The 12,878-nt window shown below is 36.8% G+C and overlaps 2 protein-coding genes across 3 annotated transcripts; one reads left to right on the top strand and one right to left on the bottom strand.

The window, feature by feature from the left end:
• Positions 1-5,051: 5,051 nt before the first annotated feature.
• On the top strand, positions 5,052-9,524 carry LOC124942065 (plasma membrane ATPase-like). 2 transcript variants are annotated; one of them, XM_047482486.1, is made up of 14 exons: positions 5,052-5,207; positions 5,297-5,416; positions 5,505-5,603; positions 5,681-5,818; positions 5,895-6,209; positions 6,296-6,742; positions 6,826-6,948; positions 7,030-7,134; positions 7,228-7,537; positions 7,656-8,170; positions 8,257-8,430; positions 8,501-8,683; positions 8,780-8,961; positions 9,040-9,524. In XM_047482486.1, the coding sequence occupies exons 1-14, from the start codon at positions 5,154-5,156 to the stop codon at positions 9,134-9,136; spliced, it is 2,862 nt and encodes a 953-aa protein (XP_047338442.1). In that variant the 5' UTR covers positions 5,052-5,153; the 3' UTR covers positions 9,137-9,524. The 2 variants fall into 2 exon arrangements, with proteins under 2 accessions (XP_047338442.1, XP_047338434.1); XM_047482478.1 differs by lacking the exon at positions 5,052-5,207 and having other exon boundaries at positions 5,294-5,416.
• Positions 9,525-9,944: 420 nt separating this feature from the next.
• Positions 9,945-12,878, bottom strand: LOC124942045 (DNA ligase 1-like). Its single transcript, XM_047482455.1, has 4 exons — positions 12,041-12,878; positions 11,811-11,912; positions 10,429-11,727; positions 9,945-10,332 (listed from the first exon to the last, which is right to left on the bottom strand). The coding sequence occupies exons 1-4, from the start codon at positions 12,860-12,862 to the stop codon at positions 10,264-10,266; spliced, it is 2,292 nt and encodes a 763-aa protein (XP_047338411.1). The 5' UTR covers positions 12,863-12,878; the 3' UTR covers positions 9,945-10,263.

Here is a 12,878-nt window from a genome sequence, read left to right as displayed (position 1 = left end):
TTTTTCATTTTTTATTCTTATATTCAATAAAAAAATTTATAAAACATAAGCAACATTTTTACCTATTAAATTAACATTAGTATATAAAGTATATATAAGAGACTAATTTTTTTTTAAAAAAGGTTCATGTATATTAAAAATGAAAAAAAAAATCGTTTAAGCAAAACGACAAAATATGACATGAAAATAACAAATAATAATTAAAAACAATACTTAAAGAGTTATCGAGCTCGTAAATCCTCAAAAAGAACAATTAACTCTCTGACAGACTCTACCGACTTTCCTGAACGAATCTCAAAAAATATCATAATAATAGTATTAAGAATGATACGCATCGGACGACTACGATCATTAAAAGTTCGACGATTTCTCTCCAACCAGATAGTTCACCAAAGAATAATTGGGATGGTAACCCAAATATGTAGACATATCATATCAGCCGCATCAATCCAAATTTTCCAGCAACTATCCTAAAGACTCGGTCATCACCCAATGAATCCCAATAATACTCCACTAAAGGCTCAAAATACTAGTCACCTCTCGACAATGCAAAACTAAGTGAGTTATCGATTCAACTTCTTCTTGACACATACGACTAGCCATAATATAACATTTTTTCACGCACATATCATCTGTTAGAATTCCACCATGAATAACGCTTCATCCAAAAAAACGAGATTTTGGGTGAAATCTTTGACTCCCAAAGTTTTTCCCAATAAAAATTATATAGAATCATCTTAGTGAACAACTTGTAGCAATGTCCCACATGGAAACTATTCATATCTTGCCAACGCATAATGTCTTGTTCAAACGCTGACACTTGTTTACGTCCTATCAAAATTAAAACTCTATTATGGGACGAAGTCTCCATAATGTTTAATCTCCTTCTATATCTAATTTGACTAACGAAACCACTAGACCGAGGATCAAACATTCCTTAACTATGGCATTTCTACATATAGAAATGGAAGCAAGTTTAGGATATGTCGTAACTAGACTTTTGACACTATACCAAATGTCTTCCCAAAATTTAATCGAATAACCATCCCCCACAATGAATCTAGACTGCTCACGAAAATTTTCTACATAGGATAAATTCCCCTCCAAATGCTATACCTCGCTGGATAATTAGATATTTTGGTGAACCAACCAGACCAATCATTACCATACTTACATCTAATTATCGATGCCCAAAAACTATTCGACTCCATTGCAAGTCTACTACACCATTTTGATAGAAGAGCTTTATTAAAAGAAATAAGATCTTGAATATTTAGACCTCCTCGATCTTTAGAACATTTAACTTTATCCCAACTAATTAGATGACAAAATGATGAGTTAGAAGATCCCCATAGAAATTTATACATTACTCTCTCCATTTTCACTGCCACACTCTTGGGGAAAATGAATAAGGACATCATATATGTGGGCATAGATGAAAGCACACTCTTAATGAGGATTAGTCGACCCCCTTTCGAGATTATTTTATTTTTCCATCTAGACAATTTACATTCCATTTTAGTGATAATTTGGTCCCAAGAGACCTTGGATCGCAATCTAACACCTAATAGAATGTCAAGATATGTTGACGGAAGATCACCAATTCTAAACCCCAATACATTTACCAACCTTATCTTTCTTCTATTCAAAACAGAATTTAGAAAAAAAAATGTATGATTTATTAAGATTAACTCGAAGACCGGAACATGTATCGAATAACCATAAAATATATTGAAGGTGTTGAAAATTCCTATAAGTACCCTGACATGACAGAGCGTGTCATCAATAAAAAGAAAATGTGATATTGTGAAAGGATATCTTCTTGACCCACAACTCACTCTACGGATAAGTCATGAGTTTTCTGCGAAAGCCATCATTTTTTAGAGAGTTTCCATAACAATGACTAACAAAAAATGAGAGAGTGTATCACCGTGTTTGATCCCTCTAGAGTTCTCGAAAAATCCCTGAGAATTTCCATTAACAATGACATAAAACTTAATCGTCGAGAAGAAAAATCTAATCCAACCAATTCATTTCGCACCCATTCTCATTTTTTTATTACATCAAATAAAAACTCTCAATTGATACGATCATAAGCTTTTTCGATGTCTAACTTGACAAAAACACATTTTTCACCACTTGAATTAGTTGAGTCAATGCACTCATTGGCTATTAATACGGCAACATAGATTTGATGACATTTAATGAACGATATCTGATTACTAGATATGACCGTCTTTAACACCTTCCGCAACATGTTGGTCAAATATTTTGCAACAATCTTATAGAATGACGAAATGAGACTGATAGGCCTAAAATTCTTTACATCAATACTTCATGGAGCTTTACGAATGAGACATATCAAAGTAGAGTTCCAACTATTATCAAATGATAAAAATCGATAAAAATGATCAATTGCTTCCATAATTTCAGTTCTAAGGAAATTCCACGTCTTCTTAAAAAAATAAAAGTAAATTCATCGCATCTTGGCGCTTTATCACTTCAACACCCCTTAATGACCTTCTCAACCTCCTCTAATGTAAAACGAGACACTAACATATATTTTTGCGTTGTACTAATTGAATCAAAAGTTATATAATTCAATTTATGTATGACCTTAAATGGCTCCTTAAACAAACCCTTATAGAATTTGACAATACTCATAGAGATTTCAGGTTCAGTATCATAAACTTCTCCATCGGTCGAGATATAATTTATCACATTATTTATTGCTTGCACGTTAAAGATCCCATAGAAAAACTTGGTGTTTCTATCTCCGATTCTTAACCATGTAGATCTACTTCGCTAGCGTGCCCTAGTTTCTTCTTTCTTACACATATCGAGTAACTTGCTAACAATGTGAATCCGAGAACTAACCTCCTCAACAGAGAGTTCACGAATCTCCTCATTCTCGTCAATGACATTAATTTCATACACAAGTCATTGATTTTAACACAAAATAAAGTATGATCTCCCACGAACCAACTTTTGAGAAGCTTATGCAGATTCCTTAAATTCATAAAGAGATTACTCGACTGAGAACCAACCGATGACTGATTCACCCACCATGATTGCACACACGCTATAAAGTCCTCTTTGATCAACCATTTATTTTCGAATCTAAATTGTCGACATGTTCTCTCCATCTTTTGGCGTTCTATCTAAATCGGTCGGTGATCTGAACAACTATATAGAAGGACCTTCTGAAATATATTAAAAAATCCTCAAAATATTGATTCACTAATTAGAAATATGTCGATACGAGAATGAACGTGACCCACATTGTCATTACTTCTCCTAAAAGTGAATTGATCACCTTTCAAAGGAAAATCGACAAGTTCAAGTTCTTCAATTGTCTACGAGAACTCGCGCATTGGGCTATTATGCCTATTTGCCCCTTTTCTTTCATATGGAAATCTCACTTCGTTCATGTTGCCTGTAAAAACAATTGGTAAGTCCTAGAGGACTAGCCATGTTCTTCATCTCATTAAAGAACTCAATTTTAAATTGTGTAAGAACCGGTCCATAAACCACAGAAATTACTCATCGAAAATTATCCTCCCGATTTTTTAATTGAACGTTAACCGAGTATCTACAAAAATTAACATCTATGTTCTCATACATATTTTCATTCCAGACAATTCCACTTGACACCCCTATAGAATCAAGATCCTCCCAACCACACCACCTTCAATTACATAAATTCTTAACGATCCACTGATCCATCTTCCGAATTTTGTCTCACTAAAACAATATATACCACAACCAAGGGTTCCCAATTGTGACTTAATGATACATATTTTCACACCAACATTTAATCCATAAACGTTCCAAGCAATAATTTTTCCAATTATTGATAAAATTTAGTTGGAATAACCATTTTTCGGTTTCAAGACATGCTTTCCTACTTACATATTATCATGCGGTAAATCATTTAGCTTCTTCAGCTGACAATGTTGGTAGTTTTTCGATGAAGAAGGACTTGGGTGGAAAGTATACGGGAGGGGTGGAATATCGTGCACATTGGGCCACACTTCGGTCCTTAATTCAAGGACCTCCTTCATGGGAGATTTATTTCATCCATCGTCATATTATGTGTCGAGAATTCTACTTATATATTCTCGTTAACGTCATAATCTGACTCAAAATTCACTAAATTCTCATCAGACACATCATGAATGAAAACTAGTGATTCAAGAACATTAATCGCAGGATAAAGTGTTCTAATATGATTTGACTTGGAATATATCCTCTATAGGAGACCAAAATTTATTTTCTAAATCTTCGATTGTTTCTTTCTCGGACAACAAATCCAAAATATGACGAGGAGTTGATAAACTCACCTCATGATATACAATCACTTGCCTATTCTCCATTCTTTTGACATTCGGGTAATCAGCGCAACTCGATGTGTGTGAAGACAGATGCTCCATCTCATCATCACAAGAAACTATTGAATAATTTATTATATCCTCGTCCTACTCAACCACCCTCCCGACCATATCAAATTTCCTCGAATTTGTTATTTCAACAACTAATCTTTCAACATCGACAAGTCTAGCCATACGGATCCGATCAACGTAAAATGATGTAATAATTGAATCTATTGTTAGTCCACGTGAAGTCGACGCCTCCCTCACATGCGGATTTGACGAGAATAAGACCCTAAATAAGGAGATATAAGAGATTTAATATTAAATGTGATATTTATCTTTATTTAAAATGAACTAAAATTAAAATATGAATTCAGATTAAAAATGAATTATAATTATTTTCTTATTTGAAGAAATAATTATACAAAAGGTGACAAACAAGAGCAAATGGAAGCGTAAGACCGGGGTGGGGCGTTTCGAATGATTAGAACCAAAGACTCCCCATTTGCGCGCTCCTTCGCCCACATCATCGTCTTCTCTTTCTAAGCGGAGAAGTTTCATAGTGTGACAGAGAGAGTGTGACAGAGAAAAAAAGGGGGGAGTTTGTTAGAAATGCATGGCCATTCGCATTCTACAGTAGCTCTCAGCCTCAAATACTTAAATAAGAAGAGTGATATAAATATATTCAGACAAGGAACGAGTTCAGTGTACAATGCTCTTTGGAAAGGAAGGAGAAAGCAAATCAATACACAGTGAAGCGACTGGAATTTTTATACAATAATGACGGACAAGAGTGCCGCCTTGGAAGGGATCAAGAATGAAACAGTTGATCTTGTATGCGCATTCTCATCTTTCTTCTTCTTCTTCACTGTTTCTCTTAACCCTCTTGTATCCTGATTTGCATATAAATTGATGAATTACAGGAGCGTATACCAGTGGATGAAGTGTTTGAACAGTTAAAATGTACAAGAGAAGGGTTATCATCAGAAGAAGGGGAACAGAGGCTTCAGATCTTTGGCTATAACAAGCTCGAGGAGAAACATGTGCACTTCTCTCACAATACCCACTTATTTTCTCCATTGTATCTCATGTGGGTATACTAATTTTCTTTACACATTTTTTTGGTAACAGGAAAGTAAATTACTCAAGTTCTTGGGTTTCATGTGGAATCCATTGTCATGGGTTATGGAAATTGCTGCAATCATGGCCATTGCTTTGGCTAATGGAGGGGTAATTTTATTATTACTATTTCTACTCATCCGTTTGTTTCAAGAATTAAAAAAGATATTTCGATATGAATAATGCAGGGAAAACCACCAGATTGGCAAGATTTTGTTGGCATTATGGTATTGCTTGTTATCAATTCCACCATCAGTTTCATAGAAGAGAACAATGCAGGCAATGCTGCTGCAGCACTAATGGCCAAACTTGCTCCCCAGGCAAAGGTACAACATCAGTTCAAGAAGAAATTCAAAATTATCTACTTGTTTGAACTAATGATCATTATAAATTAATTTTAAGGTGTTGAGAAATGGGAAGTGGGGTGAGCAAGAAGCAACGATTCTTGTTCCTGGCGATGTGATTAGTGTTAAGCTAGGAGATATCATCCCAGCCGATGCTCGTCTCTTGGAAGGAGATCCTCTTAAAATCGATCAATCTGCACTAACCGGTGAATCCTTGCCAACCACAAAATATCCAGGTGATGAAGTCTTTTCAGGCTCCACATGTAAACAGGGTGAGCTTGAAGCAGTTGTCATCGCTACCGGAGTTCATACCTTCTTTGGAAAAGCAGCTCACCTTGTAGACAGTACCAATCAAGTTGGCCATTTCCAAAAGGTAAAAAATATGATCAGAGGTTTCAGTAGTTAATCTGCTAATACAGAAAATTTGAATGGTTTACTTAATTTTATGGTGAAATTTAGGTATTGACAGCAATTGGAAACTTCTGCATATGCTCGATCGCTTTGGGAATCTTGGTAGAGATCGTGGTGATGTACCCGATTCAGCATCGTCGATATAGGGATGGAATTGACAACTTATTGGTCCTTCTGATTGGAGGAATTCCTATTGCAATGCCAACTGTTTTATCCGTTACAATGGCAATCGGGTCTCATCGTTTAGCCCAACAAGGCGCTATTACAAAGAGGATGACTGCTATTGAGGAATTGGCTGGAATGGATGTTCTCTGTAGTGACAAGACAGGGACACTGACCTTGAACAAGCTTACAGTAGACAAGAATCTTATCGAGACCTTTGCAAAGGATATAGACAAGGATATGGTTATTCTTCTTGGAGCAAGAGCTTCTAGGGTCGAAAATCAGGATGCTATTGACGCTTGTATTGTCGGAATGCTGGCAGATCCTAAAGAGGTAATACAACAAATAACCATTTTGTGTCTTTTTTTGATCTATGACTCTATTCTGCAGTAAAAACTAATTTGATTTTTTTGCAGGCAAGAGCTGGAATCAACGAGGTACATTTCCTACCGTTTAATCCTGTTGGAAAACGAACAGCCATAACTTATATTGGTGGTGATGGGCAATGGTATAGAGTTAGCAAAGGAGCACCAGAGCAGGTAGTTTTTCTGTTTATGTTTTCTCTGTTCTTGCATAATAAACATATTTTGTCTGAACTGATTATAAGAATTCTATACCAGATTATTGAGCTGTGCAATCTAAAGGAAGATGTGAAGAGAAAAGCTCATGATATCATTGATAAGTTTGCTGATCGTGGTCTACGTTCTCTTGCAGTTTCTCAACAAGTAATTAGCAATTTCTTTAGTTTTTTTTGGGGTAGTCAGCTGTTTCACTCGGTTATTTAAGTTCATAATTATTATCTTGTTGGGTATCTGCAGACTGTACCGGAGAGGACTAAGGAAGGTGAAGGTGGACCATGGGTGTTTGTGGGTATATTGCCTCTCTTTGACCCGCCAAGACATGACAGTGCAGAGACAATCCGTCGGGCCTTAAATCTTGGAGTGAATGTCAAGATGATTACCGGTGATCAGCTAGCCATTGGCAAGGAAACTGGACGTAGGCTTGGCATGGGAACCAACATGTATCCTTCTTCATCCCTCCTTGGCCAACACAAGGACGAAAGTATTGCAAATCTACCCATTGAAGAACTCATTGAGAAAGCTGATGGCTTTGCTGGTGTCTTCCCTGGTATGTCACGTTCAAATATGTGAATTCTTTCTGTTTCTGTAAAAAATGGTGAAATCAGAATAAGGGTAACTCAAGTGAAAAAGTGTAAGGTGGTTTGTGGGTTTTGTTTTTTGTGTAGAGCATAAATACGAGATTGTGAAGAAACTTCAAGAAAGGAAACATATTTGTGGGATGACTGGAGATGGTGTAAACGATGCTCCTGCATTGAAGAGGGCAGATATTGGTATTGCAGTTGCGGATGCTACAGATGCTGCAAGAAGTGCTTCTGATATTGTCCTCACAGAACCAGGACTGAGCGTCATTATAAGTGCAGTCTTAACAAGCAGAGCAATTTTCCAGAGAATGAAGAACTACACTATCTACGCTGTTTCCCTCACCATTAGGATAGTATTGGGTTTCATGCTCATCGCCCTCATATGGAAATTCGACTTTTCACCTTTCATGGTTCTAGTTATCGCCATCCTAAACGACGGAACCATCATGACTATCTCCAAAGATAAGGTTAAACCCTCTCCCTTGCCCGATTCATGGAAGCTCAAGGAGATTTTTGCAACCGGGATTGTTCTTGGAACATACCTGGCAGTTATGACTGTTGTTTTCTTCTGGCTTGCTGTTGAGTCGGATTTCTTCTCAGTAAGTTAATTACATTAACATGTCCAATGATTCAATTGTCTTTTTTTGTTTTGTTTTTGCTGGCTAATAAATTAGTTACTTTGCAGGATAAATTTGGTGTAAGATCGATTAGGCGTAGTCCAGAAGAGCTTACTTCGGCTCTGTATCTCCAAGTGAGCATTGTTAGCCAGGCTCTTATCTTTGTGACTCGATCAAGAAGCTGGTCATTTGTTGAACGGCCTGGTCTTCTTCTTCTAACTGCGTTTATATTGGCACAGCTGGTAAGTTTAATTGTTAACAAATTGTGCTTGAAATTATTAGACATGAAATTAACAAGTTTTCACAATGAAGGTGGCTACATTCATTGCTGTGTATGCTGACTGGGGATTTGCACGCATCAGTGGAATTGGATGGGGATGGGCTGGAGTAATATGGCTTTATAGTATAGTGTTTTACATTCCTCTGGATATTTTTAAGTTCATGATTCGATATGCATTGAGTGGAAGAGCATGGGATAATCTACTTCAGAGAAGGGTAATAGCTATTATTGTTATTTGTCTCACACTCAATTCTATGGTTTTCTTATAACTAATTGATTGGTTTAACCAATTTATATATTTATTTATATAGACTGCATTTACGACGAAAGAAAACTATGGTCGGGGTGAGAGGGAGGCACAATGGGCTTTGGCTCAACGCACATTGCACGGGCTTCAACCTCCAGACCATTCAGAACTCTTCAACGATAAGAACAGTTACCGCGAGTTGTCTGAAATCGCTGAACAGGCCAAACGTCGTGCTGAGGTTGCAAGGTGAGTGAAAAGTGAACATGAAGGAGAGAATTATTTGAATTTTTTGTTGTAACTTGTAAATGGTTTTGGGTTTTTCAGGCTTAGGGAGCTTCATACATTGAAAGGGCATGTGGAATCAGTGGTGAAGCTAAAGGGTCTTGACATTGACACTATTCAACAACATTATACAGTCTAATGATATAGTAAGAGGAGAAAGATGAGTTTGATTGAAGAAGAAGTATATTATAACTCCTCAGAAGTTGGCAGAAATGAGAAGTAGAAAACAGAAAGAAGAAGAAGAAAAAGAAGAGGATGATGCTGCTGCTGCTGCTAGCTGCTACAGCTTTGTATCTTCTTTTTATATTATCTTGGTTGTTAATAAAAGATATGATGATGATGATAATGATAATGTTGATACCGACTGTAATGATGGTCATAGGGAAATAATCCAACTCTTTGAGATTTGTCTCAATTGAAGATTGGTTTGTTGTTGCCATTTGGAGAGGGTTACTACATTAGGTGGTTGGGTTCTGTTCTGTTCTATTCTGTATTCACCCATTTTGGGTATCATATATGAAATTTATTTCCTTGCCACAATTTTATTTACGCCATTTTAGTCATGCTATCAGTTCATTTTACTATATATATTTACTTTTACTTTTCTCAATTACTTAACCTAAATAATCTTCTTTTTAATCAAAAAAGATTTAAGAAAAAAAATAAAGATTATTTGAAACTAAGATTGAACCTAGTTACAAGATTGAACTTAGTTACAAGATTGAACTTAAATGTCGAGACCAAGTATTATATCCCCATCTCACACCAAGATTGTGACAACCTAAACGTCGAGACCAAGTATGTTGATGAGAAAGTAGAATTCTCAAGGAGAAGATTGAGAGAGTGATAAAGTCATCAATTATGACGGAAAAAGGGTCATTAAGTGTGTGGCAGGGATGAACCCAACTCACTCCAGTTTTGAAGGCATGTGAATTTTTTTTGTAGGTGTTTCTTAATTTATGGATTTAGGGTTGTTAAGACATTTGAAACCTAAGACTCTACCACCGAGAAGTTCATCGGTCATTAAAAGAAATAGGATTAGGTTGCTTTAGAAATGGTCTGGTTCATCCATCACACATAGACTATTGGTACCAAAGAAAAAGCACATGTTTTTGTGCCAAAAGTTTGACTAGATTATTGGCAACTCATAGACCTCTGTTTGGTAACCATTTGTTATGCAAACATGTAACATTTTGCCAAGAGGTAGTTAATTGGAGAGACTTGTGCAGAGCATGTGATCCAATTGGTCAATCTGAAAACATGCAATCAATCATCTTCCTCTTCATCTTGATTGCTTCTGTGGTTATTCTTTTGGGCATTATACATATCTGCAACCTGAAGAAGTAATTTGGTTAAAGGAATCAAGCTAATTATAGAACTGTGACTTTCGGTAAAAATAAAGACTTGTATGACTGGGATTTTATTCTTTACCATCTCAGAAGTGGAGGCTTGTTCTGGATTCTTATCTTCTCGTATACGAAGAAGTCGTGGAAATCGGAGAGAAATGCCCTTAACAGGATCCACAACACCAAAAGCAGCACGATGAACAGGGCTGATGGTCAAATCTGCGGCTTTAACTTCCCAAACCTCAACAGGTTCAAACCAAACATCTGGATTGATTGTCTCCGCATACCGATAATATGGCTTTGGTTTAGTAATCACTTTGGACCGTAGGCTGGCAGATCGTTCCTCAAGCACTGATTCAGTAAAACCAGTTCCAATTTTACATATGCTCTGATATTCCTCATTGTTGCTATCATAGCAAGCAATCAAAAAAGCCCCATAAACACCTGTACGCTTCCCTCGACCATGAAATGCACCAATAGGCACTAAATCCAATGAATCACCAATACTTTCCATGTAGTCTTTCTTTAACTTTAGCCAGTTATGGGACCTTTTAGCCGGTTCGTATGTAGCATCTCCTCTAAGAGTTTTGATAATTAATCCCTCAGAACAAGTATCAACAGCATTGTCAAGAAACTTCTGTATTTCTTCCAGATCATTTGATGTAATAGCTGTAGCAAACTGAAAATATCCATGTTCTTCCCCAAATGATTTGTAAAGATGTTCTCTCCGAATATAAAGTTGCTCTTGCAGAAGAGGTTGACCATTCAGGTACAGAATGTCAAAAGCAAATATGCAAACATCAACCTTGATCTCACTTATTACCACATTTTTACGAGCACGGGTACTAAGTATCTGGAAAGGTAAAATTTTACTCTTTTCACGATCATAAGCTACAATTTCACAGTCAAGAACAAATGATGTTACTGATGGTTTCTTCAATCTCAAAACAGCTGCAACAACATCCGGAAATTTCCCAGTATTTCTCTCTGCATTCCGACTGTATATCTCAACTGAACCATCTTCCAAGTAATGTATCTGGGCACGTTCACCATCATACTTGAATTCACAAGTAAATTCCATGTCTTGAAATTTATCCAAGATCTCAGATACACCCTTGGTTGGTTTTGCAAGCATGGGTCCAATTGGAACACCAGGGGTGAAATTACATGTCTTTGGAAGATCCCAGACGCCTCCAATAAGAAGAGCAGGGATTATGCAATCATACACAGGAATTACAGAGTATACTTGCTTCACAATTTTTGAAGCCTCTTCCAGTGAAGAATCTGCATTTCCTTTTCCACTTGAATGTTTTTCTGTGTATACTGTTGCTTGACCTAATGCAGCTAAAAGTGTTTGTTCAGCCAAGCCAATTCGCAGCTTTGACTGGGAAAATATCCAAAAAAAAGTGTTAAGAACAGGAAGAAAATATATACTACATTCTTAGATAAACAAGTACATCTCAAAACCTGAAGAAGGCGAATAAGATATTGAGGTTCACAATCCGTAGCTGCTACTAGAAGACCCTTGATATGATTACTTTTCTTCTGCTGACTATCCTTGCCGGACTCCTTCCAAATTTAACAAACTGTATTATTCATTCATTCATTCAAAACAAGTAAGACATTTTTAAGGTCACTAGATTCAGATTCATTTTACTTTATTAGAGACTTTGTCATCAAGTTATATATAAGGAAACCTTGGCAATGAGGCGAAATGTATCAAAGACTTTGGCAACTGTCAAGGGTTCTGGTTTACGCATCAATGTCTGCGAAGAACGACTCGCCTTAGCAACGAGGCCCAAGTCTCCTAATGTCTTGTATTTTTTCTTAATTTCTGTTTCTGTAGCACCACAAGCTGATGCAAGAGCCTTGATGATTGAAGCATCTCCTATCCCAAGCTCTATGCCTTGATGAGCAGGTGCTATTCTGTTTGCTGCCAGATAAACGACAGGAAGCAAGTCATCAGGAGTTGTTGTAATAACAGTCCTTAACAAATTACAGACAATGTCCCTTATTGCAATCCTGCCAGACTCCTTATCAATAGCATCGAAAGCTTTAGCAATAAGCATGAAAGGCACCCGCTCTCCTTCCCCCCATAATACAGCTTTTTTTGGATCAAAATCTGTCGGTTTCTTCCTGAGCTCAGTTATGCTTTCATCTGCAGTAATCAATAGAGGGTTCTCCAAAGGCTCCTTCTTGGAATCATTAATAATAAGGTCTTCTGCCTCATTAGAGATTTGGGTTTCATCAATTGGCTGCTTGAAAACAGATTTGAGATTTTGGGTTTCGCTAGAATTTGTAGTTTCATCCAATTTAAGCTTTTTGGGCGATGGAGATGTATGTTGTTGAGGAAGCTTCTTCTTCTTGGCGTCAGCTTTGGCACGTGACATGAGAGCATCGAAGGCGGATGGGCGGGAAGACATGATTCTGACTCTAGGGTTAGGGTTTAAAGAGATAATGGAGTTAAGAGGAAAGAATTTGTGGAATGAAAAAGAGGAAATGAGATAAATTCTTAGCATAGCAAGTTCAGAAGAA

The sequence above is a fragment of the Impatiens glandulifera genome, chromosome 1 (genome assembly GCF_907164915.1).
Source record: "Impatiens glandulifera chromosome 1, dImpGla2.1, whole genome shotgun sequence".
Taxonomy (NCBI): domain Eukaryota; kingdom Viridiplantae; phylum Streptophyta; class Magnoliopsida; order Ericales; family Balsaminaceae; genus Impatiens; species Impatiens glandulifera.
This window is presented reverse-complemented; position numbering and strand designations above follow the sequence as displayed.

Bases quoted from the DNA above. Each gene is read 5' to 3' on its own strand.
- LOC124942065 (XM_047482486.1), top strand. From the start codon at position 5,154: ATGACGGACAAGAGTGCCGCCTTGGAAGGGATCAAGAATGAAACAGTT. The intron at 7,135-7,227 runs GTAATTAGCAAT...GGGTATCTGCAG, and splicing joins CTCTTGCAGTTTCTCAACAA to ACTGTACCGGAGAGGACTAA. The intron at 7,538-7,655 runs GTATGTCACGTT...TTTTTTGTGTAG, and splicing joins CTTTGCTGGTGTCTTCCCTG to AGCATAAATACGAGATTGTG.
- LOC124942045 (XM_047482455.1), bottom strand. From the start codon at position 12,862: ATGCTAAGAATTTATCTCATTTCCTCTTTTTCATTCCACAAATTCTTT. The intron at 11,913-12,040 runs GTTTCCTTATAT...TAAATTTGGAAG, and splicing joins CATTTCGCCTCATTGCCAAG to GAGTCCGGCAAGGATAGTCA. The intron at 11,728-11,810 runs GTTTTGAGATGT...ATATTTTCCCAG, and splicing joins ATCTTATTCGCCTTCTTCAG to TCAAAGCTGCGAATTGGCTT.